Source organism: Equus quagga, chromosome 11 (genome assembly GCF_021613505.1).
Source record: "Equus quagga isolate Etosha38 chromosome 11, UCLA_HA_Equagga_1.0, whole genome shotgun sequence".
NCBI lineage: Eukaryota > Metazoa > Chordata > Mammalia > Perissodactyla > Equidae > Equus > Equus quagga.
Genome location: NC_060277.1, coordinates 72906068 through 72932779, shown reverse-complemented (window position 1 = coordinate 72932779; position 26712 = coordinate 72906068). Strand labels below are relative to the sequence as shown.

Below are 26712 nucleotides of genomic sequence, written 5' to 3'. Positions count from 1 at the left end.
GGTCTCTGTGCAGAGTTGGGGCTTTGTTTCTGATGAGTTGCAGCTGCTGTGTATGATGCAGACTGAATTGAACGGGGCATGGAGGAGAAAAAGTGTTCACAGGACCAGAGTGACTGTGCTAAACTCATCATCTTCACCTAAGCCTGCCCTTTCTTCTGTTGTATACCTCAGCGAACACCTGCAAATTGCTTAGGCTGTAACTTGGAGGCAGCCGACAATCCTCTCTCTCTGTCACCAGATCCTGTCCACTTTCCCTCCTAAGGGTCTTTTGTATCCATTTCCTTTTCTCCACCTCCACTGGCACTGGCCTGAGGGTTCAGAGCCTCATCACGTGTTCTTGGATTGCATCTTCCTTACGCGTTTCTTGGTCTAGAGTCTTACGCTTCCACTTCATTCTCTGTGTTACTGTCAGAAGGATTTTTCTAGACGACCTTAAAATCCATCAGTGGTTTCCCATGGTCTTTCGGCTCAAGCGCTCCTCCGAGCCTGCTTTTGAGGCTCTTTGGGTTCTGGTCCTGCTTCTCTGGCTTGAGTCCTCTCAGGTCACCTCCACACCTGTGAGCTCCTTCACATCAGTAATCCTGATCTGCATGCAGTTTCCAGAACATGCAGTATTTGTTCTCAAGTCTTGCAGCCTGATGTGCTTGCTCCTCCTCCCTACCTCCTCCTCAGGTTGAATGAAGTTTCCGTCACCTGGGCCCCCATATCTCTATTGTCACACATCACAAACTGATCCAATCCCTAAGTGAGCAGAATGAATTGCTTGCCAGCACCTTGATCTGACATACAGTAGCTGCTCAATAAATATTTGATAAATGAATGAATGAACTCTTTACTAGTCCTATTAGGGTTCAGTCACTGTTCAAGGAAGGGACCTTGAAACGCCTGGCTCTGAAAGAAGGAAATACAACAATTACTGCAATTATGTTTTTAGATAGGTAGAATTTCACTCTTTGATAAAGGGATTGTGAGGTTTTTGTGTTTCTTCAAGCTAAAGTGACTAAAACCTACTTTTTAAAGACGAGTTTAAAAGGTCTCTTCTCTAGACAGTAAAATATTGTATTTGCCAGCTTTCACAGAACATTCAGGAGTTCAGGAATTATACTCACCGACCAAGTGTTTCGAGAAATGTCACAGCTCTGCTTTTAAAATGTCATTCTAAGGCCACAGTTAAACAAATAACTCGCTCAGAAGAGGTGTGAGAGGTGGGCAAGTGAACTATGAAATGAAGTCTGCCTACAGAGGGCAGAGAGAAGCACACACACGAACTATACTGGCAGTGAGATAAGCTGGGTGACGCCAAAGAAATAAATACATTAACACACAGGGAGCCTACTACATAGCAGGTTTCCGCTAAATATAAGGGAGACACATTCTTTCAACACAAAAACTAGAAACTAGAATGGACTGCCTTGTGAGGTAGTGAGCCTTCTGTCACTCCAAGGGTCCCATTCTTTTCAACCACTTGCGGGGCGCTGGGCTCGAGCCAAGGCAGGACGTCACCAGTGGAAAGGGCTAACTCGTCCTTTGGCTCTTCCAAGGTAGATTCTTTCGAACCTTCTGATTTGTTTCGAGTCCTTTGATTCTTTCGAACCTTTTGATTCTTCCGCTTCTCGGTTCTAAGCGTTAAAGCGCAGCTGGGAAAGCTACAACAAAGATGGGAAGGGAGCTAGCAAGAGTACTCAGAGAAAAAGGGGTGAGCATTTAAGGGGTAAACCATAAAGGAGAGACTGAGCGAGTAGAGGAGAAGCGGAGCAAACGCAGAAGAGGAAACGGGGAGGAGGCAAAGAGCAAGAGGAACCCGAGAGAAGGAAGAGAGTGACCAAACTCGTCCGGGACCGGAGGAAGGCACGCCCGGGGGGGAATCGGCTGCTTTAAGGAGGCCCCGCCCCCAGCGTGACGCCACAGCAGGCCCGCCCGCGATTGGCTGAGGCCGGAGGGCGGGATGGGGTTGCTAGGCGCGGAGCGGATCCGGCGGGCTCCGGCCGCCCGGAGCGCGGAGCCGCGGGAGCGGAGCCGGGGTTAGCGGCGCTGCTGGAAGATGGCGAGCGGCTGGGACGCGCGGCCGCCCTGGCGGCCCGGGCGCCTCCCGCTGCTGTTGTGCATGCTGCTGCTGCTGCGGCTGCGGAGCCCGGCCCGGGCGGCGCACATCAAGAAGGCGGAGGCGACGACGACGACGACGAGCTCGGGCGCCGAGGCGGACGAGGGCCAGTTCGACCGCTACTACCACGAAGAGGAGCTGGGCTCGGCGCTGAGGGAGGCGGCTGCCGCGGGGCCCCCGGGCCTGGCGCGCCTCTTCAGCATCGGCCGCTCGGTGGAGGGCCGGCCGCTGTGGGTGCTGCGCCTCACGGCCGGCCTGGGGCCGCCGCCCCCTGACGGCGACGAGGGGCCCGACGCGGCGGGGCCGCTGCTGCCCGGCCGGCCGCAGGTGAAGCTGGTGGGCAACATGCACGGCGACGAGACCGTGTCGCGCCAGGTGCTCGTCTACCTGGCCCGCGAGCTGGCGGCCGGCTACCGCCGCGGGGACCCGCGCCTGGTCCGCCTGCTCAACACCACCGACGTGTACGTGCTGCCGAGCCTCAACCCCGATGGCTTCGAGCGCGCCCGCGAGGGCGACTGCGGCCTCGGCGACGGTGGCCCTCCTGGCGCCAGCGGCCGCGACAACAGCCGGGGCCGCGATCTCAACCGCAGCTTCCCGGACCAGTTCAGCACCGGCGAGCCCCCGGCCCTGGACGACGTGCCCGAGGTGCGCGCCCTCATCGACTGGATCCGCAGGAACAAGTGAGTGTCGCCCCCCCCCCCCCCCTCCCGTTCCCTTCTCTCCCCTCCCCATCCACGTGAGCCTCCGGGGCCAGGGGCTGGGCCTGGCACTCGCTCGGCGCTCAGACAGTGCTTGCAGGCCTAAGGAGCGAGGGCAGTGAGAGGAGAGGGTGACCCCCCGTAACGGGGACAGGGCCCAGGCCGCTCAGCCTCCGTCCCGCTAATTGTCCGAGAAGCGCTGCCTAGAGGCTGTCATTTGTTCAACGGATGCAAACAGAGCTGTTTGGCTGGAGGGGAGAGTCCTTTCTGGCATTCAGGTTCCTATAATCACAGGGTCGTAGGATAGAGCGGTGGAAGAAACCCTAAGGATAACCTGGGTGAGCTCATTCGTTTTATAGATCAGCTGTCAATATTGCTATCTTATTCCTGTAGGCACTGTACCCAGCCCTTTCCGTGGACTGCATCATTTCACTTGATGTTGGCCACAACCTGATGACATAGACGCCGTTAACATCCTTGTTTTGCATATGGGAAAGTTGAGGGTCAGATTGGTTAAATAATTTACATAGTGCGAGTATCGCTGGTATTTAGAATCAGGCAATCTGATTCTTAGTCAGCGCTCCTAACAGCCATGGAGCGAGACTGGAGCCCAGAAATGATAGATGACACCCCCAGGGTCTCTCTCTTGGTTATTGGACAGAAACCGGTTCTCTTCCAGTCTTAACCTCTGACTCAGCTAGGGAGCTTGTGGATATGGCTGGAGAACTTGCATAGATCTGGAACTTTCATCTGTGAGCTGCTTTGTTTGAGAGACTCTGAAGGGTTTCTGATGCCGTTCATGCACTTTATTAGTGGGCCAGGGCTGAATGGATGATTGTTACACTTAATACACACCTTAAGGGTTATTAAGCACGCTGTGGGATTTAAAAGATTAAAAAGTAGAAGCATGAGGACCTCAAGAAATGGGTGTATGACAAGAGAATATTATAAATATATATGAGGTGTGTTTATGTACTGAGTTAAACTTTACAGGAATTGTTCCCACTGGCAAAGTGTGTGTGGGCTGCTGTAATAGGGATTATCTCTGTCTAAAAGGTAGAACTTGAACTAAGTCTTGAGACATGGGTAGGATTTTCAGTAAAAAGGATGGGGAGAGGAGTAAACGAAGAAGGAACTTATTCCCGATGGAATAATGTCTGAAGTGAGCGTGCACCTCTTCCCTTTTTCAAGCATCAGCTTTGCCAGCATATCCCCATTTTTGTGTCTTCATAAGGCGTGTGAGGCAATAGTTAATCTTTCCATTTTGATTTGAAGATTTCTGAGTAACAGATAAGATAAAAGTAGTAATGAACGAAGAAGTTTCTCTGTGGGACTTGAAATCCTCCCTTCTACAAGATTTCAGTATATAAGGCAGACCTAGAAAATTTGTGGGCATTATGACAGACAGTTCTAGATTCTTTTTATCTTCCGTCTTTCGCTTTACTTCTCCTTTTGAGATCTCTTAGAGATGTTTAATTTCACATGTCTGGGAAGATTTTTTTCTGTAAAGAAAGATAACCATGTCATGACCTTTGAACGTCTGCATAAGAAATATGACTTTAATGTACATCTCCTCGTCAGAGGCTGTGATGGCAGGGCTTTTCTGAGATGATGTATCAAATACACTGTTTGCATTGCTTAAAGGACTTGTTTGAGATGCCCTGTCATGACCCTTGCAGGGGTGTAAATTCTGCCACCAAATTTTTCTCTTCAGTATTAGTTCTGCTGCAACCAAAAATGAAAATGAGCTTTGCCTTGGTGCAAGTCACCTTGAGGCTATAGTGAAAGCTTTAAACTTTATATACAGAGCCAAAACTTCACTCTCTCTTCTATATCCAGTTAACTCTTTTATATCACCAGTATTTAATGATTATAAGTTATGGTCTGGGCCGGTTAGTTCAAGGATAGGAGCTCACGAGGATTCTAAAAGCTCATCTGTGTCAGTTGGTATTACATAGAAAGTCGTTTGTTCTGTGGCTATGGGCTACCCTAATCATACCCAACCACTTTTCAAACATCTCTAATCAGAAAGGAAAGTCGGTGACCACATAGGATGGGAAGTACGTCCATCCATCCTCAGTCTTAAAAAATTAACTCACTCGTGCTGGAGATGTTTCACATGTATTCTCATAACAACCCTGGGAAGCAGGTAGAATTAATCCCCATTTTACAGATGACTGAGAAACTGGAGTTCAGTGAATTGAGAGGCAGTAACTTCTCACAATCATGTTACTAGTAAGCGACAGGTCTGGGAGACCAAATGTCCTTACCTGTATTTGCGTGGCTCCAAAGCCTGCGCTATTGCCGCTACCCCAGATGGCATTCTCCTCCGGTGTTTGGAAGAGTGCTAATTATAATTATTAGTTTTAAACTAGTCTCTTTTTTCATAGTCTATTCTAGTATTTAATCCCCATCTTTATTGGCTAAATTCTATCTTTTGATAAACAGATTCTGTGTTACAAGTAATTTTCATTGATTGATCTCCTCTGGGATGGTACTGATCATACTTAAAATAACCTCTCAAATTAGACATACCATAGGCTTACTTTTCTTTCAAGCATGTAGAAAGAAATGTTATATATCAGCCCGCATTAGAATTTCTGTAGGACAGTTCATTTCAACCACAAAAAGGCAAAAGCAAGAAAATCCAGTTTAGAGTGCAAAGAGAAAAGTGTTTAATCTCTACTCGTAGTAATGATTTGAACTGTTACATGAGGGAAAGATGGATAAATAGGACTTCAGCATGTTTTTGCCTTTAGCTTTCACCATAAAAGGCATTATTCAGCATCTCTGTATCTGTAAATTTGACCAAATTGTAAATGAGTCCACTTAGAAGTAGAAACAAAACAATAAAAATGTTTCTTTGATAGGAGCAGCCTTGTCTCCTTGTTAGTTTATTTTTTAATGGCCCAATCAGGAATCTTGAGTCTAGAAAGACAGCTGCTTTTACAGTGATGCAATGGAAGACTAGTCTTTTATGTGCTGTATTGTTTTTCTCTGAAAGCAGCTCACTGTATCAGGTTTTTTTCCCCACCTTGAATCTTCTCAACTGTGGCTTCTTTCTTGAAAATGTGAATTTAACATATTGTGAAACTGGAGCAAGGCAAAACACATCCCGTTTTAAATTAGACTTCCTATCTTAAAAATTCTCTTTGGACAGTAATATAAAAACCATGAAAATTATTAACATAACTCATGTATTCGACAAAGATTTATTTATACAATCCATACTTTTTTTTTTTTTTAAAGATTTTATTTTTCCTTTTTCTCCCCAAAGCCCCCCGGTACATAGTTGTATATTCTTCGTTGTGGGTCCTTCTAGTTGTGGCATGCGGGACGCTGCCTCAGCATGGTTTGATGAGCAGTGCCATGTCCGCGCCCAGGATTCGAACCAACGAAACACTGGGCCGCCTGCAGCGGAGCGCGCGAACTTAACCACTCGGCCACAGGGCCAGCCCCAGTATACAAGCCATACTTTTTACGAAATTAACACATTATGAAATACAAGTATTACATTGAACTATATGAAATTGTCATTTTTGTAAGTAAAATATGGTTGAATATTGGCAAGTTCATATTGTTCAATCTAATAATACATGACTTTGGAATTTCCTGAATAAGATGTCTCTTGAAACATTAATTTACACTGTGTTAATCAGCTACTTTTTCAATGATGGGAAAAATTTTTAAAGTTATTTGAGGTTAACTTGAATTGTAAAAATGGTTTGAGGGCCAGCCCGGTGGCACGGTGGTTAAGTGCTCACATTCCACTTCGGCGGCCCAGGATTTGCTGGTTCAGATGCTGGATGGGGACATGGCACTGCTTGGTAAGCCATCCTGTGGTAGGCATCCCACATATAAAGTAGAGGAAGATGGGCACGGAGGTTAACTCAGGGCCAGTCTTCCTCAGCAAAAAGAGGAGGATTGGCAGTAGTTAGCTCAGGGCTAATCTTCCTCAAAAAAAACCCCAAAACGGTTTGAAATTTGTTAAATTGATAATGCTTTCTTTCCATTTTCTTTTTTTGTTGTTTTGATCTGCTTATAACAGCTGATAGAGTTGTCTTCTAGGTCTCAAGAGAGGTATCTGAGTTCCTTTATGAAAGATGTAGAATTTTTAAATACATGGTGTTTTCTATGCCTTTTTTTAGTGCTGTATGATTTGGTTGTGTTTTCAAAGGTTTGTGCTTTCTGGAAACTTGCATGGTGGCTCGGTGGTAGCAAGCTATCCTTTTGATGATTCTCCAGAACATGAGGCCACTGGAGTCTATAGCAAAACCTCAGATGATGAAGTATTTAAATACTTGGCAAAAGCCTATGCTTCAAACCACCCCATAATGAAAACTGGTACACCTCATTGTCCCGGAGATGAAGACGAGACTTTCAAAGACGGGATCACGAATGGCGCACATTGGTATGATGTGGAAGGTATGTAAAGCACTGAATTTGCCATATTTTCCCCCTTGTTCATTTAACTTTCTTAAGTATTCTCTGAGTCGAAAAGAGGAAACTTTGAGGAGTTCTAATTTTTTAAAATACTCTTTTTTTTTTTATTTTGAAATTTTCAAACTCACAGTAAAATTGAAAGAAAACTACATGAACACCTATATATCCTTCTCACCAACTGTTATCTTACCACACATATTCCACCTCTCTCTCTGTCACACAGACACACCCACACACGTATTTTCTTTTGCCAAACCATCCGAAAGTAGGTTGCATGTTTCGTGATGCTTCACCTGTAAGTACCTCGGCACGTATTTCCAAGTACAGGGACGTTCTCCTGCATAACCATATACCATTACTGTAACTGAGAAATCAACAATAATTCAATACTATCATCCCACATGCTGTCCATAACTCAAACTTCCTCTGTTATCCCAAAAATATCCTTTATAGCTCCTTTTCCTCCAGGTCAGATCCAATCAAGTTTCAAGAATTGCATTTGGCTTTTGGGTTTTTTAAATTTCTCCAGTCTAGAACAGTTATATCAACACTCTCTTTTCTTAATGATGATGAATCTTTTGAAGAGTGCAGACTGGTTGTCCCACAGAACATCCCATATTCTAGATTTGTCACTTTCTTCGTGATAAGATTCAGGTCACATTTTCCAGCCAGACCATTGTATAGATCACATCATCTCAGGAGGCATATAAAGTCAGGCTGCAAGTAGCCAATTTGGACAGCTTTGTTAATGTGATGACCACCAGGTCTCTCCATTTTATATAAAGGCAAATTTTCCTTTCGTATTTTAATCTGTGGAGTGATATGGAATCCTATTTTTTTTTTAGTTGTGGTAATGTGTGTATATATATGTATATAAATGCATATATATATCAATCATAAAATTTGCCATTTTAACCATTTTTAAGTGTAGAATTAAATGGCATTAATTACATTCACAATGTTGTACAACTCTGTAACTGTTATCCAGTTATGAAACTTTTTCATCACCCTAAACAGTAACTTTGTATCCATTAAGCGGTAATTTCCCATTCCCTTCTTCCTACTGCTCCCAGTCACTAGTAACTTCTAATCTACTTTCTGTGTGAATTTGCCTATTCTAGAATTTCATATAACTGGAGTCATACAATATTTGTCCTTCTGCGTCTGGCTCATTTTCCTTAGCATAATGTTTTGAGAGTTCATTCATTTTGTAGCATGTATCAGAACTTCATTCCTTTTTCTGGCTGAGAAGTATTCGGTTGTATGTGTGTACTACATTTTGCTTATCCATTCATCTGTGGATAAGCGCTGGGTTGTTTCTAACTTTGGGCTACTGTGAATAATGCTTCTATGAATGTTGGTGTAGAAGTATCTGTTCGAGTCCTTGTTTTCCGATCTTTTGAGTATATACTCAGGAGTAGAATTGCTGGGTCATATGTTAATTCTGTTCAGCTTTTGAGGAAGTGCCAAATTGTTTACTACAGTGGCTGCACCATTTTACCTTCCCACAGCAATATATAAGGATTCCAATTTCTCATGGAATGCTATTTTAAAAGAATTGTTAAAGTAAGCTTGAATTGTTCACCTTTTCTTTTAAATGTTATAGAAACAGCTATTGTTCTTTTTAAACTTTTGGTATCCTTTGTATAATAACATTTTTGTTTTTTTTTTTTTAAAGATTTTTTTTTTATTTTTTCCTTTTTCTCCCCAAAGCCCCCCGGTACATAGTTGTGTATTCTTCGTTGTGGGTTCCTCTAGTTGTGGCATGTGGGACGCTGCCTCAGCGTGGTCCGACGAGCAGTGCCATGTCCGCGCCCAGGATTCGAACCGACGAAACACTGGGCCGCCTGCAGCGGAGCGCGCGAACTTAACCACTCGGCCACGGGGCCAGCCCCAACATTTTTGTTTTTATACACAGGCTTAGATTATTCAATTAAGAGTAAGCAGAAGGAACAAGTCAACCCAATACCAGTATAAACTTTTTCTCTTTTTAGTATCTGCCCATGGCGAAATGCCTTGGGTCTTCCTTACCTTTTTATTGTCAGACAGTCACATTATAAAGTGTCTTGTGACATTTCTCTTAATCTGCCTTCATTTAAACCTCTGAATTACTCTCAGACTTTATATGTTAAGCCACATTTACTCAATTTGGGTCCTAAGTTTGAGGACTCAAGTCTTTCTATTATTTTCTAATTCCCCTATAGTTTCTACCAGTGTTTCTCATATGTAACAAGCATCAACATAGAGGTTTGAAATATTTAGAAGCTAAACCTTCTGGGTATTTCAATTAGAGATGATTTGAAAACCATTTACATTTTTTTATAGATAAGGGACATATATTTAATTCCATTTCAACCTTCAGCAAATATATTTAATAAAACCTGACTTCATAAACTAGTGGTTTTGTTATGAAGTCAACTTGCTTCATTATTTGCTTTCATTATTATTATTTCATTATTATTATTTAAAATAATGGGTTAAAAAATAATTTATTTTTCCTTCTTGGAAAAAGTTGTAAAATGTTAGAAAGTAATTTCTAATTGACAATTAAGGAAGGTAAATCTGTGTTAATACTCTTTTAAAAATAAGTGTGCTGCCTTCACATTACTATAAGATTATTTGGTTAAACCGGGTAACAGATTTTTCTGATTCGTCAAACATCTGAGGAAGCTAAATTTTGCTGCTGTTATTGTTTTTATGAGTGTCACCTACTCTCCTGCTTTAGCTGAATGGTCAGACATTATTTCATGTTATTTCTACATTAGCTAGCTTATATCTCTTCCTACCTCAACAATACAGAGCAGTTTCAGTAGTTTCAACAGGGCAAATAAATTCATTGTTTAGCTTACGTGAGACCGCAGTAAGTAAGACGTTGTGAAACCTTGTGACTAGGCGTATAGTCAGACCCGGATGTCCTGGAGTAATTTTACTGATGACTTAGGTCATGTATTTAGAAATTCTAGCTCAAAGAAGTAGAGGCTTTTAGAGCTGAAAGTGATCTAGTCCAACCCTTTTGCTTTATAGGAAAGTCAAGCTTGAGAGAGGAAGTAACTTGTGCCCTATCACTTGTTCACTAAGCAAATATTTACTGAGCACCTGCCATGTCCTATACACTGTATTAGGTGTTGGGGTTACAGTGGGAGCAAAACTGAACCAATTTCTGTTCTCAAGATCAAACAGTGTATTAAAAGTATGGGATGTAGGGTGATCTGGCCCCCACCACCTTCACCTTCATTGCCAGAGTTGACTCAGCATGTCTAGCTGCTTGTGTGGTTGGGCCTTGCTTCTCTCAACATGTCTTTCAAACCTGCAGGATCCATCTGGGGAGTGGCAGTCCTAATAAGGCCTGTGCATAGTCATGCTCCTCTGCTAAAGCCTTGTTATTGTGAGAGCCTAAGTTGAACTTATTCATGGAGCAGGCTTTCTAATTTTTTTTAACCACAATATGCTGATTTGTATACCTTTTGTCTATCATTCTTTCTTTTTTCCTTCCTTACAGTTTTAAAGGCATTATAAAAATCATCTGAGGTTTAGTATGTTTATTCCAAAGCAGATTTAATTAAACTGAATTGTAGTTTTAGGTGAACTTTCAAGATTTGTCCTCCTTCAACTTATAAAATTTTAAAAAGGTCGGGTAACCCCAGACCACCTGTAATCGAAATTTCGTAATCAAAGGTCACAATTTCCTGTAACTTTTAGGAGTTTTCTTGGGCAGAACACTTATATTTGATTTTCCTGCAGATAGAAGGATTCTGGAAGGCAGTGTAGCATAGTGGCTAAGAGCAGAGCTTTGGGATCCTGCTGCCTTGGGTTTGAATCCCTGCTCTGCAATGATTGGCTGTGTGTGTGTGTATGAGAGAGAGAGAGAATGAGAGAGATATCTTGGACAAATTAATTTCTCTAAGCCTCAGCTTGCACATTTATAAAATGAAGGTGAGTACTATTTACCTCATAGGATGGTGAGGCCCAGGTGAGAATGCCTGTAAAGCACTTGGCCTAGCACCTGGCAGCATGGCTACTGTCTTTGCCAGAATTCAAGCTTTGTGAGAGCAGGACTTTGTTTTATTCATTTTCCTATTTCCAGCATATAGAACCATGCCTGATATATAAAGGGTAAAAAATAAGTCGTCTTTGAATTTTTGAATAAATGAATTCTTGGCGTCTAAAAAATGAGTACATAGTTATTTAAAATCTTAGATGATCTTTAAGTAGATAATCTTAGAAAAATTTATAAAAATATTCCTCTTAATTTTTCTCCTGCTCTGAGAAAATAAGCTTATTGGTAGAGCCTAGATCAGTATTTTTCAAACTTTTTTTTCTTGTAACCTACTGTATAAAATACCTTTCTGTCATTTATGTACATTTCATATATGTGCGTACATAAAACTGAACCAGTTTCATGAAATAATACTTACCTTTCTCATGTATTCTGGTATTGTTTTTTCTAGTCTCTACAGTTTCATTAAACAAAAAAGCTTGTCTGAACCCACTGATGGGTCATGACCTGCGGTTTAAAATAGCACTGTTTGGTCACTCTATGGTAGAATTGGTTTATAAGTTGCACGTGATGACTTACTATTAGGCTTTTTATTTTGTCCTTTTTTTTGAGAAGATTAGCCCTGAGCTAATTGCTGCCAATCCTCCTCTTTTTGCTGAGGAAGACTGGCCCTGAGCTAACATCCATGCCCATCTTCCTCTACTTTATATGTGGGACGCCTAAGACAGCATGGCTTGCCAAGCGGTGCCATGTCCGCACCCGGGATCCGAACTAGTGAGCCCCGGGCCGCCGAGGTGAAACGTGGCGACTTAACCCCTGTGCCACCGGGCGGGCCCCCTGCCCTAAGGCTTTTAAACTGCCACTGACTTGGAGCTGAGTGTTTTCAAACTGGTAATTATGAATTTTTTTCTCTCTGAAAGAAGAAGAAAATATTCTGTGGATTTATCAAACTTTCTTCCCTCTCCTTTTTTACTATGGGCAGAGAGTTATGAAATGTGAACAGTAGCATAAAATATAACTCATTTAGTTTTTCTGTGAATATAAACTCTAATCATGTCAGCAACCATTCTCTGCATAAAGTGGAGGTCTGACTGAGCAGCACTAATGTGCTCTAAATATTGAGGTATATTTGGCTTGAAGTAGATTGCTGACAGAAAGGGAATAGCATGGCGAAAATAATTACCAAACTGTTTTGGACAGCATAAAAGGTTAGATTTGGTCCAAAAATGGCCTGAAAGGCTTATTCTTGAGGAGCATTTTCTGTGTCATTAACAGGGTATTATAGATTAATCCATATCACACCAGAAAATTGGAATCTATTTAAAACAAAAAAAGAATCAAATGGACAGTGTAGAACTGAAAAAAATACAGTATCTGATGTTAAAAAATAGACAAATCCATAAATATAGTGAGAAGTTTTCAACATGCCTCTCTCAGAAATTGTTAGATCATGAAGACAAAAATGTTAGTAAGGACATAGTGGATTTAAATAGCATAGATAATCCAGTCTGACGTGAGGAACAGGTACAGAATACTGTCCTCATTATCTAATTTTCCTACAGAGTCTCTTTACTAATCTGAAGAATAGATGGACCAAAGTTACCATTGGTCACAGTTATGCAAGTTGTCTCTGGTTCTATTAGTGTTCGTGTTACTTTGTTTTTAAAATTATATATTAAATTTTAATCCATATTAAATAGTTACATGTTTAATATATATTTATATTATATATTGTAAATATATAATATATAAATATCTATTAAGTTTTAAAATTATGTATTAAAAGCAAAGTAGGGGGCTGGCCCTCTGGTGTAGTGGTTAAGTTCAGCATGCTCCACTTCCACTTCCTGGGTTCAGATCCCAGGCACAGACCTGCACCACTCGTCAGCTGTGCTGTGGTGGCAACCCACATATAAAAAATAGGGGAAGATTGGCACAGATGTTAGCTCAGGGTGAATCTTACTCAGCAAAAATTTAAAAATTAAAAAAAAAAGTATCAAACCTACAAAAACTTAAAGCATTCTTATATCTTTACTTGTTCCACATTTTAATAGGATCAAGTGTAATCTTAGCATGACGCTAAAGGTCCCACAGTCTGACTCAAGGCTACATTTCTCTTCTTCTCTCCTGCCTCTCCCCTGCTACTGAACTACTTGTTCTTCCTCCGAAACGTGAACCTCCACCCATTGGGCCTTTCTCTGTCTGGAGTGCTTCTCTACAGTTCAGCTGTAACCTCCTCTGAAACCTCCCATGTAGTAACTGTCACTCTCTTGCTTTCCTAGAGCTTTTTGTTTATAACATCAGTGTAATGCTCATCCACTTATGTTGTTAATAGTTTCTTGTGTCTCCTGCTAAAGTGTGAATTCTTTGATAATTAGGACAGTGTGGTGCTAATAATTTTGGAGTTATCGTCATACAAAATATTGACAGGGAAAGAGTCCTAGAAGAACAGAGACTAGGGAGGTTTTTACAGTCATTTTGGAGTGAGGTCTTGTTTGGAGATAAGGGTTTTATCTAGAGGGATGCTGTGGAAATGAAAAGAGAGTATGAGACATATATGAAATTGTGCAAGAAGAATTATAGGATTGACCATCAGTTAGATGGTAGCACAGAGTGTCAAGGAGAAGAAGAACGAAGATATATCTTTGAGGTTTTGAGCCTGGATAAGTAAGAACGATAATGGAAATGGGGAAAACTAACTGGAGGAGCTTGTGTGTGTGTTCTCTTTAGATGGGAGAGGAGTGAAAATTGGAGGTGGTACTTGATGTACTAGTTACAAGTACCCAACGGGTGGTTGGGAAATAGGCTTTGGAGCTTGGGAGAGAGATCAAGATGATAAAGAGATTTAGGAGTTATGAGACATATGGAACCCATATGACAGTGTACATGATTTTGAAAATCGAATTGATATTGTTTCCTGGCATAATTTAATTTCTTGGAGCCAGAAATTCAACTAAAATATATATATACATACGAACAGATGGGTGCTTTTTCACCTCCAAAGTGAATGTACTTCTGGCATGTTGTACTGGGATGTTTTCTTTAAGGAATGCTGACAATTCAGATATTAATTCTCAGCCTGTTATTCCTGTTTTAAGAAGACTATTCGTAGTCCAATATGCATTAGTAAAGTGCTTTTGATCTTATCTGATCTTCTACATTAAGGAGCTGATTGGATCTCTTTCTTTTTTTCTCTCTCTCTTTTAATCCAAGTGCTGCCTAATGTAAAAGGAAAGCAAAAAGATAAAACAATACTCAGAGTATTTGCTTCTCTGTGAGTCATGAGTTTGCTTTAGTAAAGTGAAATACAGCCTAATATAAAATCTGGCCTTTAGGAGCTGTGCAGTTGTGTATTTCGTAATGTGATCATAGACTTACATGAAGGTTGAGAACCAAACCCTAAATCCTACTTTAGGATTTGGCCTCTAAATTTTTAGATCCGATGTCTAAAAATTAGATGTACTTTTTTTTTCTTTTTAAAATTTAACTCAAGTGATAGAGAATGGGAAAATATTTTTAAAAAAGTAAAGTGCCATTTCTTTTGAGAGCTGTATGAGAGAGAGTGTTGACTAAGTTAGACAAAGCTGAAAACAGATGCAGGACTGTGTAATTTAGTTTAACTTTGTGGAATCATATCATTAGCAAATATATATTCAGTGGGAGTGGTGAAGGAAATAGATTTTCATAAGATAAGTTGCTCAGAATACAAAGACCAAGTTCAGTTAACATTTGGTCAAAGTGCACTTGAATTTAAAGACCAGGAATACGGGGAATTGTTTTTCAAGGGCAGCCTCTGTTTTTTCCATTTATCTGACCCAGATGTTCCACTTAAAATTCTTTATGAACATGCTTATTAGCTTTTAAAAATATCCAAAGGAGTGCAAATTTATCACGTAATAACTCACTTATCTATAAATAAGTTGTTCTCAAAAGTCAAAGTTGTGAGAACTTCTCACTATCCTTTTAAGTGGTTTTATTAAAGAATTAACAGTAAGCTCCATAGTTAAATATAGAGTCGAAATTGCTTGTCTATATTCCTATACTCTAAAATGCTTTTCTGATGAAAACAATACATTGCAGGGTTTTTTTTTTCCTGTGGAAGATTTATATTGTTCTTGTATAATACAGTTTGCTACTTTATAGTTGGCCTACTGAGGCAAGTTAAAAAGAACTTGCTATGTTTATGTCTTAACATTGGAGCATTGATTATATTTTTTTCTGTTGGCTTTCTGCTTGAGACATAAGAGTGAATGAGTAGTGCCTCATCTTTGAATGAAGCATTAAGTCCCCTGCCCGCCTCCTTGAAACTAGATCTCTCTGTAGTGAAACAATAATAGGGAATGGTTCCGTGATAAAGATGAGTTGAGTATTTTAAAGCATATGAAGATTAGTTGTGAGACAAATGGATTGAAGGAGTTTAATGGGTATGAGTAGATCCTTTGTTCAGGAGATTTAGCCACCCTTAACAATTAGTATTGATCACGGTTTGTTGTAGTACTGGGCGGATTCCTAATGGTTAGACTTCTGTCTTGTTCTTTGATATTGGTAAAGGAATGAAAGCATTGTAGGTTTCATAGTACATTGTATTCATTTTCTTCTGAGCATAGAAAACTCTGGATTGATGGGTAGGTTTAAAAGCAAAATTTATACCTTTTGTCTTTCTTTGTCAGTTCTACTTGTGAGTAGATGAAATAGTCTAAATCGGTGGTTTTCAAACTGAGGTATGTATGGAATGGAGGAAGAGACCAGTTAGTTTGGATAACTTTAAGGAAATAAACTTCCAGGTCTCCCATACCTACTCTTTCCTAAAATTGGTCTGCTTGAGAAAGATGCTTGCTGCAGAGGTTCAGTCTCATGTCATCTTCTCCCGCTTGACTGACCATCTGAATCCAACTATGGTATGTGACTCAGTTTTACAAACTTCCAGGGCACCGGAAAAAAGGGGCTAATTTGGTGATTACTTTAATGGCATCATAAAAGCATCACTCCAGACTTCTTATTAAGAGATATATTTTCAGTAAGAATTGCCTATTATGTTTATTATTTACAAAAATTTATAATAGACCTTTGTCTTTCTGATAAATTGTATCTGGTAGTTGTTGTAATAATTCAATCTGGAAGACAAAAATTTAATACTTAGGGCATTAAGGTAATTGGAAATTAAGAAAAATTTAAATACACATACAAGCATATTATAGATTGAAGTATTGAAGTATTATAGGATGATCAATGAAAGATTTTCAAGCATACAAGTATATCACATCACATAACAAAGTGTGGAGGAAGTGGAATGGACAGAAAAGTTCAAGGACAAAAGGGGAAGATGTGAAATTCTTACTGTTAAAGAACAATGGGTTCATCCAAGGTTTTTTTTGGTGTTTTTGCTGTTTTGGTAAGGACGATTGCCCTGTGCTAACGTCTGTTGCCAGTCTTCCTCCTTTTTTTCCTTCTCCCCAAAAGCCCCAGTACATTGTTGTATATCCTAGTTGTAGGTCATTCTAATTCTTCTATGTGGGATCTGCCACAGCATGGCTTGATGAGCGGTGTGTAGGTCTGCACCCGGAATCCGAACCTGCAAATCCTGGGCTGCAGAAGTGGAGTGCATGAACTTGGCCTCAGGGCCTGCCCGGATGCAAGTTTTAAATAGATCATTCTAGGAATCAAATCTCTATAGTATTTTTATTTATTTGGGTACATCTAAAATAATAATGTATTGTTTTATTTAAAAATATAAAATTCACATTATGCAGGAAATTACATTGTTTGCAACTATTTAAACTTAAGATGAAAACTTTTAGGTGCTAACTTAAAAATGTGTGAAATGTTGCATAATTTTTCAAAATTATTTTAGTTTAAATAAAAAAGTTTGAAAGTCATTGGTTTAGATAGCCCCCTGAGAGACTAATGGATAATAGAGGCTTGCTTATTTATGATTATTAATAAGTAGGATATGGGGTCAGCCCCGTGGCTGAGTGGTTAAGTTCGCTGCCCTGCTTTGGTGACCCAGGGTTTCGCCGGTTTGGATCCTGGGTGCGGACATGGCACTGATCGTCAGGCCATGCTGAGGCAGCGTCCCACATGCCACAACTAGAAGGACCCACAACTAAAAATACACAACTATGTACCGGGGGGCTTTGGGGAGAAAAAGGAAAAATAAAATCTTTAAAATAAATGAATAAATAAATAAGTAGGGTAAATAATAGATACTTTATATTATTAGTAAAGTGCTTTATTGCTTTGAGGTATGCCTATAATGGATGTTTCACTCCCAAAATTAAATTTTTCTTTGACTGGATAAAGATACTGTTCTAAAATTTGACATTTCATCCTTTAGTCCATGTTGAACTATATGACATATCAGCTTCAAAAAATAAGCAAATGCATTAACTGAATCTGGCAGTGGCTGCAGCGATCAGTAAAACTAGGCCTATCTCCAGATCAATGGCAATTTCCTGTGATGGTGAACTCTGGCTTTCTATGAGTAGGTTTTCTGTTAAGGAAAAAAGCAAGGCAACGAATCTGAACCAGTTACTCAGTTAAGATTACTTATTATACAGTCTTTGACATTTAGTATTGAAAAATAAATGTTAAGTTTAACACAGATGGCAAATAATGCCTATTTGTGGCATCTTGCAAAAAATTCTTAAATTATTCATAACTCAGTTAATATCCATATTTGATTCCAGTTTTTTAGATGGATTTTTTAAAAAAAGTAATTTCTAAACTAAAACTTGAAGTTGATGACTAAAGACTTTTTGATATTCTAAAGTTATATCTTTATCTTTTTTGTCTTGAGAAATAAAAGTTTGCTACTCTTCTGACATTGACTCCTCTGAATTTAGAAAGAGACAAATTAAGATACATATCACAACCCACTAATGCCTTCTGGGAATAGTTCAATAGACTCAGAGGAGGAAATATGCTTTACTTTTATGAGATTTCATCTAGAGAGGGTTATTTTGTAGATAACTTTCTGTTACTGATTTCTTTGTGATTCCATCATGTCAAAGAACATACTTTGTATGATTTCCGTTTTTTAAGATTTAGGTTTGTTTTATGACCCAGGATATAGTCTGTCTTGGTGAATGTTCCATGTGTACTCGAAAATAATGTGTATTCTGCCATTGTTGGTGGGATGTATTGTAAATGTCATTTAGATCTGGTTAGTTGATGGTGTTTTTGAATTCTTCTCTATCCTTTGCTGATTTTCTGTCTGCTTGTTCTGCTGATTAGTGAGAGGGATGTTGAAGTCTACAGCTATACCTGTGGCTTTGTCTGTCTTTCCTTTTAGTACTTTCAGTTTTTGTTTCATGCATTTTGAAGTTCTGTTGTTAGGTGCCACATTTAGGATTGTTATGTCGTCTTGGTGAATTAACCCTTTTATCATTATGTAATATCCGTCTTTATCCCTTGTACTTTTCCTTGCTCTGAAGTCTACTTTATCTGATACTGATATAGCCACTCCATCTTTCTTTTAGTTTGTGTTTGTGTAGTATATCTTTTTTTATTCTTATGAGTTTCTTGTAGACAGTATATAGTTGGGTCTTGTTTTTTAACTCTGTTTGACAATTTCTTTTAGTTGGTGTGTTTGCACCACTTACATTGAATACAATTATTGATATGTTTGGATTTAGATCTACTTTTTTATTAGTTTTCTGTTTGTCCGTCTGTTTTTTATTCCGTTGCTTCCTCTTTCCTGCCTTCTATTGGATTGTTTGAATGTTTAGTATTTCATTTTATGTAGTAGTATTTTTTTTACTGTATCTCTTTGTAAAGTTTGTTTGGCTGTTTGCCCTAGGAATTACAATTTACATACTTAATTTTTCACGTTTCCACCTAGAATTAATATTTTACCACTTCAAGGGGAATGTACAGATCTTACCACCACACCCTTTCTCGCCCCCATTTTATGTTGTAGTTGTCGTATGTGTTATACATATATGCATTGAAAACCTCACTAGACAGTGTTATAATTTTTGTTTTCAACTGTCATACGTATTTTAAAGAATGTAAGAGGAGAAAAATAGCTTATTATATATACCTGGATATTTACCATTTCTTTTTTTTTTTTTTCATTCCTGAACTTCCAAGTTTGTCTCTGGTATCATGTCTCTTCTGCCTAAAGAACTTTCTTTAGCATTTCTTTTAAAGCAGGTCTGCTTGTGATGAATTCTTTTAGTTTTCCTTAACTGAGAATGTCTGTTTTTTCCTGAAGGATATTTTCACTGAATATAAAACTCTGTGTTCTGGATTGATAATTCTTTTTTAAAACAAAATTTTTTTTAACTTTTTGTGCCATTGCCTTCTGGCCTTCATGGCTTCTGATGAGAAATTCACAGTCATTTGAATTGTTGTTCCCGTATATAAGTGTGTCATTTCTCTCTGATTACTTTCAAGGTTTTTTCTTTTGTCTTTGGTTTTCAGCGGTTTGATTATGAAGTGTCTAGGCATGAATTTCTTTAAGTTTATCCTGTTTGGGATTTGCTGAGCTTCTTGAAATGTAAGTTTATGTCTTTTGCCAAATTTGGGAAGTTTTCAGCCATTATTTTCTTCAACATTTTTTTTCAGCATGGCAATCTTTTCCCTCTTCTTCTGAGACTCTAATGACAAGATTGCTAGACCTTTTAGTATCATCCCTAAAACTCTGTTCTTTTTTTTTTTTTAACTTTTTTTCTCTGTTGTTCAGATTAGGTAATTTCTACTTATCTATTTTCAAGTTAACTCATTGTTTCCCCTGTCATTTCCATTCTTCTGTTGAACTCATCCAGTAAATTTTAAATTTTGGTTATTGTATTTTACACTTCTGAAATTTCCAGTTTGTTCTTTTTTATGCCTTCTGTTTCTTTTATATGATTTCAAGAGTGTTTAATCTTGCTTCCTTAGAGCATGGCTATAATAATTGCTTTAAATTTGATTGCTTTAAGTCTGATAATTCCAGCATCTGGGTCATCTTGGGGTTGGTGTTTATTGCTTATTTATTTCTTGCAAGTTGTTGACATTTTCCTGGTTCCTTGAATGTCAAATAATTTTTGATTATATCCTGGACATTTTGAATCTTATGAGATCTGAGCCTTGTTTAAATCCTGTAAGAAATGGTAATTTTTAATTTTTTTGTTCTAGCAGTGAATGACCTAGTTAGGTTCAGCTGCAAGTTTTGACTCGCCTTCTGTGGGCTGTAATTCCACAGTCAGTTCAATTTTCAAAGCCTTTGCACTGCTTGTTCAGATCTGTCCTGTGTCTGTACCACCCAGGGACCAGTCTGAGACCTGGGCAGTGATCTGGGTAGTTCAGTTCTCAGTGCTTTTGGTATGCCACTTAGGGTAAGACCTACTCTTGTGCAGTCCGGGATTGAGCCCAGGAGTTCATAGAAAACTTTATAGGATCGCCTTCTTGACCTCCCTCCTCTCTACAATCTTACTTATAGTCTCTGCCTTCTGAGGTCTCCCAAAATAGGTGATAAATAAAGACATGAAAGGATATGCAATATCATTAGTTGTCAGGGAAACACAAATTAAGACCACAGTAAGATACAGCTACACACACACTAGGATACTTAAAATTAAAAAGGCTGATCTGTTGCTTGAGCATCTTGTCAGGTGAGGATGCAGAGCAACTGGAACATTCGTACATTGCTGGTGGGAATGTGAAATGGTACAGACACTTTGGAAAACAGTTTGACAATTTCTTGTGCACTCCTAGATGTTTACCCAAAAGACATGAAAATATATGTCCACACTAATATCTGTGCACAGCTTTATTCATAATCACCATAAACTGAAAACAAGTCAAATACCCATTACATGGTGAATGGAGAAACAAACTGTACTGTATCCATACAATGGAATAGATAGTTAGAAAAAGGAGAATTTATATGTGCAACAATACAAATGAATCTCAAAAGCATTATGCTAAATGAAAGAAGCCTGATATAAAAGGCTATCCACTGTACAATTTCATTTATGTGACATTCTGGAGAAGGCAAAAATACAGGGAAAGAACTTAGATTAGTAATTGCCCAGGGCCTGGGAGTGGGAGGGAGGGAACTTTCTGGGGTGATGCAAGTGTTCTGTATCTTGGTTGTGGTGGTGGTTATATGACTGTACACTTAAAAGAGATTATATTATATAAGTTATACTACAATAAACCTGAGTTTTAAAAAAGCTATAAAGCAGCATGTTGATTAGAGAGATTATCAAAATTGTTTTGCATCAGTTACTTCATACTTGAGAAAAGGGAATTAAGAAACTCTGTATGCTTGAAAGAAGAATAAAATTTAAAGTATCATGCAAAAAGATTTATCTTGTATATGGTATTTTATATCCTTTTTCATTAATGTGGTAAATACCATGACAGTAAATGTGTGTGACACTTTAAATTGTGACATAGTAGCCCATTTTATCATAATTTGCTAAACTGACTTACTATTTTTGGACATTCAAGTTGTTTTCAGCTTTATTCTCCTTCAATTTAAATAATATAGTCCTCATCCTTGTAGCTATTATCTTAGAATAAATTCCTGGAAAAGGAGTTTCTGTGTTAAGCTCATGCCTATTTTAAAGATTTTGTATACATATTACTAAATTGTTACCAGGAATGTTCTATAATCTTTTATATTATTTTCTTAGTCTTTTAAAAAAAATTTTTAAGGTAGTTTTTTGGTCAACAGATATTTTACAATTTTTAGGTAGTTAAATCTATCATTCTTTTCCTTTTATGATTTTAGACTAGTTTGCTGTCATACTTAGAAAGGCTTTCCTCATCCTGAGGGTAAAAAAAATAGTTTTGTGGGCTTCTAGTTTTGTTTATGGTTTCATTTTTATATTAAATTCCGTATGGATTAGAGAGTTTATTTAATATATGAGGTAAAGTCACCTGTATTTTTTGTCACATAGGTAACCAATTATCTGTGTAACAGTTACTAATTCTTTCCCTATTGGTTTTAAATGTGTCTTTAATCATATTCCAAATGTTTTTGTTTCTGTTACTGTGTTTTCCATTTTGTTCCATTGGTCTGTTTATTTTGACATCTTAATTGCACTGCTTTAGTAAGTACAGTTTTATAATACCTTTTAATATCTGGCAATGCAGGTCCCTATCAACACTCTTATTTTTTAATGTTTTCTTGGATATTCTCATCTATTTATTTTTCCAACTTCTAGATCATTTTGTCTAGTTCCAATAAAAATATATTTTTCTGCATATTTGTAAGTTAATTTCAGGGAAATTTGATATCTTTATAAGCTTCCTAACTGGAGGCGTGAAATCTACATCCCTCATTAAAATTTTATAATGTTGATTTATATTATGCATTTTATTACATTTAATCCTATACATGTTGTGGGTTTTGTTGCTGGGATCTTTTTTTCTGTTATATTTTCTGATTGTTGCTGAAATATAGGAAAGGTATTGATTTTTGTATTGTTTTTACATGGTTATCCTTTTATTTCCAGTATTATTTTACATGGCTTTCTGTTGAATAGGGTCTTATCAAAGGAAAATCTGGGGAATGTATGTCAAGACTTAATTAATATTCTGTATTTTCACTAGATTCCACACTGTGAAGCTAATATTAATTCTGTAAAGATGTGTTACAGTTGGGTACACTCTTCACTGTAATATTTCCTCAAATCCATAGGACCTACAAAAAGAGGTTGTCTCCATGAATCTGACCTTTAGTTTTGGATTGTTCGTAGAGTTCTGTGTTAAAAAAAAAGTCACTATTTATAGTGTGTGATCTCTGGGAAGAGAGGTCACTAAATGTAGTTTTTTCTCTTGGAATTAAATCTTGTTTTTAAAAGATTTCTGTCCTTCCTCCCTACCCTCTACCCTGGGAAGGTATTTTTGTATATGTCATTGATTGGAGCTGACTAGTTACTGTCATATTAAAGTCATATCTAAAAAGCTGGTTAGATAATAATCTAAAATATTATTGTAAACTTGGTTTTCTGGTTGCTCTTAGCTAGTAATTCTTAAATTGCTGTTGAGGTAAAACAATAAGGGACAGACAAAAGAATGCTAGGACTCAAGCCTGGTGATTATAGTGTTGTGAGTAGTCTACTTCACTGCCTTCTGGCATAGTTAAAGTGTGAGTTGGCCATGTTTGCAATTTAATACGGCTATTAGGTTTTACATACACAAAAACCTTAGATTAGCTCACACTTGCATTGCTCTGAAATTGTTATTGTTATGTGTTGTGTTCTGTTTCCTCACCAAGACTCTAAATTCTGAATGAAAATATGTCTCTTATTTGTAAATCTCTGTAACCTTAGTATAATGTCTTACGTGCAATGGCCATTGTATTGTGACCAATATAGTAGTAAAAATTGGAAAAGATTATTAAATGTCATGTATAATGAATAGCATGTATATATCCACATGTGTACATACAAGTTAGAGTTTACAAAGATGATCATAGGTCATCAATGACTAAAGATGACTAACATCACTTAATAACTAAATATGACTTGGTAGGGAAATGAAAATCAGCATCTCACTGCTTTCCTCCCAGACCCAAAGTGAGTGCCAAGATGCTGGAGGATAAGAGAAAGCCAAAAGGTGGATACCTTGCCTTCTAAGAAAAAAGGTTAGGACCAAGTTACTGGGTTTGCGGTGGTTATAAACCTGCACATATTCTGGGAAGACAGTCTCTTTGACATCTCCACATGGATGTTCAATGGGCATCTCAAATTTAATACATTCAAAACAGAAGTCTTGATTTCCTACTGCCCCAACCTACATACTCTCATTCCTTCACCAAATATTTATTGAAGGACTGTTATGTGCCAGGTGCTGTTCTAGTGCTTAGAATAGCCATCAGAGGGCATAACAAGTATCTCTGCCCTTGTGTTGCTTATAATCTAGCAGGAAGAAACAGTCAGTAAAAAATAAACATAATAGGTAAATTGTTAAGTGCTATAGAAAAAAGACAAAAGTAGAAGAGAGTGAGAGGAATTGTGGGTGCTGGTGGGATGGGCTTGAGAGAGTGATGAGAAGTAAGTAGCAACTTTAAATGGGGAGGTCAGGGTGGGCCTCATTGTCAGGTTGAAATTGGAGCAGAGAGCTGGAGGTGAGGGAGTTAGTCAGGTGGGAATATCTGGGGGACAAGCATTCCAGGAGAACAGAACAGCTAGAGCAAAGACCCGAAGTCAGGAGGTACCTGGTGTATCCAGTGAATAGTAAGGAGGCCAGTGTGGCTGGTACACAGCCAGTGATGAAAGGAGGTTAAAGAGGGAAGCGAGTTGGTGGAGGACAAGTCATGTAGGGCTTTAGGCCACTGAAAAGACTTTGGCTTTTAGTCTGAGTGAAATAAGGAGTCATTGTTAAGAGGAATCATATCTGACTTAGATTTTAACAGAATTACTCTGACATCTCTGTTGAGAAAAGAATATAGAAGGGAAAGGGCAAGAACAGGGACGCCCATTAAGAGTGATTGCGTAAATCCAGGTGGAGAAAGGATGGTGGCTTTTACCAGGGCAACAGCAGTAGAGGTGAGGAGAAATCTCTGGATTCTGGATATATTTTGAAGTTAGAGCTAACATGATGTCCTGATACTTTGCATATGGAATGTGACTCCAAGCCTTTTGGCCTGAGCAACTAGAAGGATGGAAGTGCCATTAACTGCCATGGGAGGGACTGCAGGTACAGCAGGTTTGGGGAAGATGAGGATATGTTAAGTTTGTGATATCCAAGTAATAAATGGGCAAAGGACTTAAAAAGACATTTCTTCAAAGAAGATATACAAATAAATGGGCAATAAGCATGTGAGAAGATGCTTAATATCACTAATCATCAGGGAAATGCAAATCAGAACCACAGTGAGATATCACCTCATGCTCCTTAAGATGGCCACTATCAAAAAAACAGAATAGCAAGTGTTGGTGAGAATGTGGAGAATTTGGAACCTTTTGCATAGATGGTGGGAATATAAATAGTGCAGCCACTATGGAAAACAGTATGGAGCTGCCTCAGAAAGTTAAAAATAGAGCTACCATATGATTCAGCAATCCCATTTGGGTATGTATGCAAAAGAATTGAAAATGGCATCTTAAAAAGATATTTGCACATCCATGCAGTATTATTGTCCACTGCAGCTGCATTCACAATTGCCGAGAAGCAACCCAAATGCCCACTGACAGATGAATAAAGAAAATGCAGTACCTACATACAATGGAATATTATTCAGCCCAAAAAAGAAGGAAATCACATCTGATAAAGGACTGTTATCCAAAATATACAAAGAATTCTTAAATAAGAAAACAAAACTTGATTAAAAAATGGGCCAGAGACCTAAACAGGCACCTCACCGAAGAAGATATACAGATGACAAAAATGAAAGGATGTTTCACATCATATGTCATCAGGGAAATACAAATTAAAATGACAAGTTACCACTACACACCTATCAGAATGGCCAAAATCTGGAGCACTGACAACAGCAAATGCTGGATGTGGAGCAACAGGAACTCATCATTGTTGGTGGGAATGCAAAATGGTACAGCCACTTTGGAAGACAGTGTGGTGGCTTCTTACAAACCTAAACGTATTCTTACTATACAATCTAGCAGTTGAGCTCCTTGGTATTATGCAAAGGAGTTGAAAACTTATGTTTTCAAAACACAAAAACCTGCACGCAAATATTTATAGCAGCTTTATTCGTAATTGCCAGAACTTGGAAGCAACCAAGATGTCCTTCAGAAGGTAAATGGATGAATAAACTGTGGTACATCCAGACAATGGCATATTATTTGGCGCTAAAAAGAAATGAGTTATCAAGCCATGAAAAAAAGTGAAGCAACCTTAAATACCTATTACTAAATGAAAGAAACCAATCTGAAAAGGCAATATACTCTATGATTCCAACTATACGTCATTTTGGGAAAGGCAAAATCATATGGAGATAGTAAAAAGATCAGTGGTTGCTAAGAGGGAGGAGGAAGGGGTGAATAGGTGGAGCACAGAGGATTTTCAAGGCGGTGAAACTACTCTGCATGATACTATAGTGGTGGAAAAATGCCATTATCCATTTGTCAAAACCCATAGATTGTTCAACACTAGGAGTGAACCCTAATGTAAACTGTGGACTTTGGGTGGTAATGCTGTATCCATGTAGGTTCATCACTTGTAATAAATGTGCCATACTTGGTGGGGGATAGTGATAAGGGTGAAGCTGTGCATGTGTCGGGGCAGGGACTATATGGGAAATTTCTGTACCTTCTACTCAATTTTGCTGTGAACCTGAAAAATAAAGTCCGTTACAAAAAACTCAAAAGGCTGGCCTGGTGGTGCAGCGGTTAAGTTTGCACATTCCACTTTGGCGGCCCGGGGCTCACTGGTTCTGATCTCGGGTGTGGACCTATGCACTACTTGTGAAGCCATGCTGTGGCAGGTGTCCCACATAAAAAAGAGGAAGATGGGCATGGATGTTAGCTCAGGGCCAGTCTTCCTCAGCAAAAAGAGGAGGATTGGCAGCAATT

The 26712-nt window shown here is 38.7% G+C and overlaps 1 protein-coding gene across 1 annotated transcript in view; it reads left to right on the top strand.

Annotated features, from left to right (window-relative positions):
• Nucleotides 1-1976: 1976 nt before the first annotated feature.
• The window catches only part of CPD (carboxypeptidase D), a 64693-nt gene continuing 39957 nt past the window's right edge, over nt 1977-26712 (top strand). Inside the window, exons 1-2 of the mRNA XM_046674910.1 lie at nt 1977-2781; nt 6977-7224. Of these exons, the coding sequence (XP_046530866.1) occupies nt 2042-2781; nt 6977-7224 (988 nt within the window). The 5' untranslated portion in view covers nt 1977-2041. The remainder of the gene's footprint in view (nt 2782-6976; nt 7225-26712) is intronic.